This window comes from Cavia porcellus, unplaced genomic scaffold (genome assembly GCF_034190915.1).
Source record: "Cavia porcellus strain 051 isolate PalLab524CR breed Dunkin Hartley unplaced genomic scaffold, mCavPor4.1 scaffold_27, whole genome shotgun sequence".
In the NCBI taxonomy this organism is placed as follows: domain Eukaryota; kingdom Metazoa; phylum Chordata; class Mammalia; order Rodentia; family Caviidae; genus Cavia; species Cavia porcellus.
Window position 1 is genome coordinate 34,549,326 of NW_026947510.1, and position 6,386 is coordinate 34,555,711.

Below are 6,386 nucleotides of genomic sequence, written 5' to 3' on the forward strand. Positions count from 1 at the left end.
CCAATTTGCCCCTACCCAAAATAATCCAATATTATACATGTGTTAAGGATGTGTTTCTTTCTAGTTGCTTAGAAAGACAATCACGTGGTAGACAAGGGGCTACATATTCATCACATCTGAGAACTCCAGTGATCTTCAGAATGCAATTTAAGAGCTAGCTCTTTTTGTAGACTGCAGTCTTGCTAATGAAATAATGATTTACGTCATAAAATAACTTATATAAACAGTCATCTGATCCCCAAACTCCTTTTGGGGAACAAAAACCACAGTGGTCTAAAGGCTGAGAAGTCAGAAGGACTTAAACTGGACCCAGAGAAAATGAGATTTGCAAGGTTTCTCAGAGTGCAGCAGTGTTCTAGGAGGCAAGACAAATTTACAAAGATGAAATCTTCCAGGAAGCTGCAGGCCAGGGACAGGTGCTTGACTGATTGCACAACAACACAGTGCTGCCACAGAAGATGAGAGAAACTGCCAGTAAAAGAGAGAAACCACAACACCCAGAAAAAAAGACTAGAAAAGGCAGGCTCACACCTCAGTGTGGTGCTGTGACACCAATGAGCTGAGCAGCTAATCAGTGCTTATAAAATAAGTGCACTGTCAGCCACAACTGGTGGTACATAACTGTAACCCTTGCATTCTGGGAGGCTGAGGCAGAAGGACCTCAAACCTGAGTCCAGCCTGAATAACTTAGTGACTTAATGAGACTTAATGAGACCCTGTCTCAAAATTTTTTCTAAATGTAGCTTAGTGAGAAGGACCTGAGTTCAATCCCTAGTACAACAAAAACAAATAATAATAAAAAAAAATAAAATGAGCTAAGTACACAATGAAAAAATAACCATCAACTAATTGTAAAAGCAAGTTTGATTGCAGGAGACCTTAAACTCTCTCCTCAGGTTTAGTACTGGCCAGCTTTAAAATTCGAGTTATTTGGGAATCAGTTATTATATTTGAAAATCGGAGAGTAGAACGGATAACTAAAGTTCTGTACGAGGCATGGAACCCAACCTTAGAAACCTATCAGCTGCATTTGACGTGCTATGCTCCAAAATCTCAGTAGAGGGCGCTCACAGCAATGGCTATTTCCGGCCCTCGCCGGCGATTCCATTTTATTTCAGGAGTTACAGTACCAAATAAATCCACAAGGTGGCAGTAACACTTAGCCAAAAGAACTTCCAGAGGTGAAGTTGTTTTTTGTTTTGTTTTTTTTTAAGACTAGTCAAGTGCAGTAGTGAGAAGAGGGGAAAGAGTAGAACAGGGAGTTCAATCTGTACTGACTGTGAACAAGCAATTGAGATAACTCAGAGGTGAAGTTTTGAGAATGGATTCAGGGGCCTGTCTAAGGAAGGAGTCCCTTTGCCTGCTCTCAGGAAGCCACTGAGGCCCTGGAGCTGGGAGAACTAAGGCCACACAGGAGGCCTAAGAGTGAGGAGCTGACCTCCTGGAGAACCATAAATCCTTAGTTCCTGGTCTTCTCCAGAGCAAGCACAAAGCTGGCTCTGCTGCCTAAAGGGGCTTTGTGTTCTAGCCTTGCTCCTGGTTGATACAGAAATGTGACTTTGGCTCTGCTCTTTATAACTGAAAGTAAGCTGAAAAGACTTGATTTTACTTTTAAAATTATTTTATTTATTTATTTTTGAGCTGAGTTCTCACCATGTAGTTCAGGCTGCTCTGGAACTCTATATGTAACCCAGGCTGGCCTCAATCTTGCTGTGATCCTTCTGCCTCAGCCTCCCAAGTGCTAGGATTACAGGTGGGTGTTGCCACACACAGATTTGATTCATTATTAACATAGGACAATACGAATAATTTTCCTAGTCATTATTAAATAATGATTTGATAGCTACTGCGCCAGTGGCATATATTTTTCTTGCTACGTAAATAGCACATAGGAGCCCTTATCAGAGATACCAGCGTTCCATCCCCAGCACCTCAAAGTAAATAACGACATAGAGCAGAAGCATTTCCTAATGCTGTAATCTTAGTCAGGGAAACTTGAATTAGAAACAACAGAATTTTCTTTCAAACTGAGTTAAAAAGAAGAAAGAGATACAGATAAGTATTTCAAATAACCCAAAGACCAGAAATTTCATTAAATAATACGTAAGATTAGAATCAAGAACCAGAAAACTGTCGGGAATTAAAGCAATTACTCATAGAAGTTCAGCACCTTCATTCAAAACCCTCAAATGTGAAATGCTCCAAAATCCAAAACTTTTTGACTACCAGCAGGATGCCATAAGTGGAAAATTCCACACTTGAGCCCATCGGATGAGTCACAGCCAGAACACAGGCCCAATAAAAATACAAAGCCACCTTGGGCTATGCATGCAAGGAAGGTTTCTATGAAACAGAAGTGAACTTCATGTTTCAACTTGGATCCCTCATACGCAAATATTCCAGTCTGAAAATTCTGAAATCAGAAATATTTCTGGTCAGAGGCGCTCTGAATGGGGACCTGGATGTGTGCTTATTATTTTTCTCCCCACGGCATTGACACCAGAGTGCTGCCAGCTTCTGACTGGCTGTCTCACCTCTTCCCCTCTTCAGCTCCTAGAGTCACACATCCCCAGCTTTAGTGACCAGAAGAGATGGATCAACATCTTTGATTCCTGATTTCTGATCTTTGAGAGACTTAGACCTGGCCTGCCTGCCTGCCGTTACGACTACGCATGAACAAGGTGGTGATTATCAAAGGAGAATGTTCTGAGACATGCAGGTGATGACCACATTAAAACACTTTCCTGGAAGATTAGAAAAACAAATGATTCATTTACAGAAAGTTGGTGAAGCTTGTAGTTCTGTCACTGAACTCTTTCCTAGAGTGTGCAAAGCCCTGGGTTTGACTTTCAACCATGCAAAATCAAAAAACCACACAGAACAAAGAAAAACAGAAAAAATGTGATTTATAGAATATCAGGATGAAATTCTAAATCATTCTAAATGTGTCACATCCACATCGTTCCCCACCCATGGCGATAAAAATAAGACACAGTGCAAGGTGCTGATTTTTAGTTTTTCACAATATTTGAAATCAGGCCAGAATTAGAATTTTTGCATTTACGTTTATAATATATTTACACTTTATCTGAGTACTTTTAATATGAACTGCTTTTTAAAATGTGTCTTTGGCCAGGGATATAGCTCAGCAAAGCTTTATCACTTTGCTGAGCTATATCCTGTAAAGTGAAGGTCCTGAGTTTCACTTCTGATACCAAAAAAAGGAAAACACTGTGCCTTGCTCCTAAAGCATGAGTAGAAATACACTCAGAATCACAGAAAACTACTTCAATTTTTTTTCTAAGACAAGTTCTCACCGTGTAGTTCAGGTGGCCTCAAACTCACATTAGTCATCCTCCTCCTTTAGCCTCCCAAGAGCTGGGATTATAGGCATGCACCCCCATGCTCAGCGTGAAATCTGACAGCTAGAAAAATTTCTTAATAAAAGCAGAGTCACTGAAACAAGTTGCCATCTGCAGTGAGCACTCCTGTCCTGGAAAATGTTCCTCAAGTTTAAAAAAAAAAAAAAAAAAAAAAATATATATATATATATATATATATATATATGTCTTCATATCAGCAAAATTCAAAATAAACATCTTCAAGCTGTTTACAAATAACTTTTACTATTTCATCTAGCAAAACAAAACTAGAAACATTACCAATGTATTCAAATGCAAGCTATACTCAAAAGCTAAATTGCGTACTGCCTAAACCCGACGTCAGTGAATCTCTCAGGGCAGAAGGGCTTGTTTAGACAGACCACTGCCTGCCCTCCTCCTCCTTCCCTTCAACTTTCTGATTTTCTGACGTGAGGCGATAAGGCCCAGTGCTGCTGGGCTGGGGTTGCACTTTAAGAATCCTTGCTCTAAGGCCCAGGCAGAGAAACTATGTCTAAGTGATGTTTTTTAGGCTCATAGAGAGTTCTAGCAACCACAATAAAAGGCACCAAAAAATCATGCGCAAATAAACAGCAAAATGTTTCACTGGTCCGGTTCTCAGGGTCCTTGTTTACTGCACTTAAAGCCAGGATAACATGCATGTTAGCTTTCCTGCTACTGGAAGGAAATACCTGACATTCTCGATTTAAAGGGGACCAGGTTTGATTTGGCTCATGGTTTGGGGGGGTTCAATCCACGATTAGCTGGCTCCTAGGCAGAGACAAGCTGTTTCCTTCATGGCATCAGCCAGGAAGGAGTCGGGGACCTTGTTTTGTGCCCACAGTCATGGCTCCATGACTACCCAGACACACCCAGAAGTGTGTGCTTTATCGCCCCTGAGGCAACTCCAACAGCAATCAGGTTGACAGTTAACCTCAAGCTCATCACAGTGTTATGGTTGAAAGAACTAAAAACACATACATGCCCTGGGCGTACTGGTGGATGTGTGACCCCAGCATGTGAGGGGTTGGGGGCTCAAGTTCAAGACCAATTTGGGCAATCTGGTGAGACCCCATCACTAAGTAAATAAAGTTAAAGGTTCTGGGGACAGCTCAGTGCAAAGGCCTTGTGTTAATAAATTCCCTACTACACCACCAGGGGGATGTATATATTTCACAACAGACACCACATGCTCTGAATGAAAGCTTGAAAGCTAGAGTCCAGGTTAGCCAAGAGTATCTCAAAGACACTGCAGGCTTGATCCCGAAATCATGACAAAGCAAGTCACAGAACTCACCAATGCGTATAAAATTTGTTTACTCGGTCCTCTAATCTGCTCAGTGTGGAATAACATTATCTCAAAAAATGTATGAATCTTAATTGTAGAAATGTTTTTGTACAGCCATGCATATGGGCACATCCCTGTAATTCTAGTATTCTAGGAGGCTGAGGCAGGAGGCTTGCAGCTCAAGCAACCTTAGCAAGACCCTGCTTCAAAATGTAAATGGGAAGTGGGTGTAGGGGACATAGCTCCTTGTGAAAAGTCTTGGATTCTGTCCCCAGTATCTCCATAATTATATGTTTCAGTGCAAAAAAAAAAAAAAAAAAAAAAAAAGTTAATGTTCTTCTAAACCTTCAGAAAATCATCATCTTTTGGCTTGCAGGGGTCTTGTCTCCAGGTTGATGGCTAGTAAGGACTGGGGGTGACTGTGGCAACTTCTTAAAAAATAAAAGGGAGAAGAAACGATGAACCAAAGTTGGTTGCTTTGCTCGGTTTTAGTTTCTCATCCCTGAGACAGAGCGCCCAACACCGCAACTCAAAGCAAGTTGACTGGGGCTCAGTCTGTAGTCAGCTGGCACCAGGGCAGGGACAGCTGGGGAAGGGGCAGCGAAGACCTTTGAGGTCAGCCCATAGTGATGCCGGCTCCCACAGCGCCCCACCCCGGCAGCAGTCAGCCTGACACCAGCTCCCCCGAGACGCAGCCACAGGTGCTCAGGTGGTAGCAGGTCGGTCCAGGCACTGTGTCCTCTGCCCATGCGCTGTGCTGTTCCCACCCATCACATTGTCCCTGCTTCCCCTTAAGTCGTGAATGCCCCCCCCACCAATCACCCTCGCTGTTGGAATCAGCTTCTTCCAAACTCTCCTTCAGGCTGGTATTGTGCACCCTTTTCATAAACCATGCGTGTTCTCATGAAATCTGGAATGGTGGATTTTTCTCTGGAAGGTTTTCAATTTACTTTGTCCAGTTCCTTCAGAGTGATCAGTTGTGGCAGCCACTGAGTGTGTGAGTGTGTGTGTGTACGTGTGCACGTGTTGAGGACTGAGCCCAGAGCCTTCATACTGAGCTCCATGCCCAGGACTTGCGGTCCCCACACACAGCACGCAGGCAGGGTGTTCAGAATGGCCAACAACACTAGCTTCAACATAAGCCGTACTGACTCCTAATGAGGGAGGCCAGACACCAACTTCTCCTCTCCAGCTCTGAGTGTTTAAGCAGCATCTCCATCCAGCAGCATCTCATGGCCACCTTTCTCAAAGATGTTAGCTCAGTCCTCCGGATAACCTTTCATAGCTTCTGCATCCTTGTGTCCTCCACTTCGAAGTTTTGTGTTTTGAAGACAGCTTCTGTCCTTACACCTCATATGCCAACCCCTGCTAGCTTCGGGCTTTTCTTCTGTGGCTTCCTTATCCTGCTCTGCCTCTGTAGATTGGAAGGGAGTAGAACCTTGCTTGCAGGTCTGACTTACAGAGATAATGTGGCTGGTTTAATCTTATTTCCAGGCACTAACATTTTTCAACGTCTGCCAGATGTGGTGGTGCATGCCTGTGAACCCAGCACTCAAGAAGATTGCCATGAGTTCAAGGCCATCCTGGGCTACAAAGAAAAAAATTTAGTTTGTTTTGTTTTGTTTGAGTCAAGGTGTGTAGTTCAGGCTGTGGCCTTGAGCTCACTATGGCGCCCAGGTTGGCCTTGAACTCGCAGTGAGCCTCACAGTATTTATCTT

General features: G+C 43.1%; 1 protein-coding gene across 1 annotated transcript in view; it reads right to left on the minus strand.

Annotated features, from left to right (window-relative positions):
- LOC101787037 (mesenchyme-specific cell surface glycoprotein-like) overlaps positions 1–3,508 on the minus strand; it is a 35,880-nt gene extending 32,372 nt beyond the window's left edge. Inside the window, exon 1 of the mRNA XM_063238187.1 lies at positions 3,318–3,508. Within this exon, the coding sequence (XP_063094257.1) occupies positions 3,318–3,354 (37 nt within the window). The 5' untranslated portion in view covers positions 3,355–3,508. The remainder of the gene's footprint in view (positions 1–3,317) is intronic.
- Positions 3,509–6,386: the final 2,878 nt, after the last annotated feature.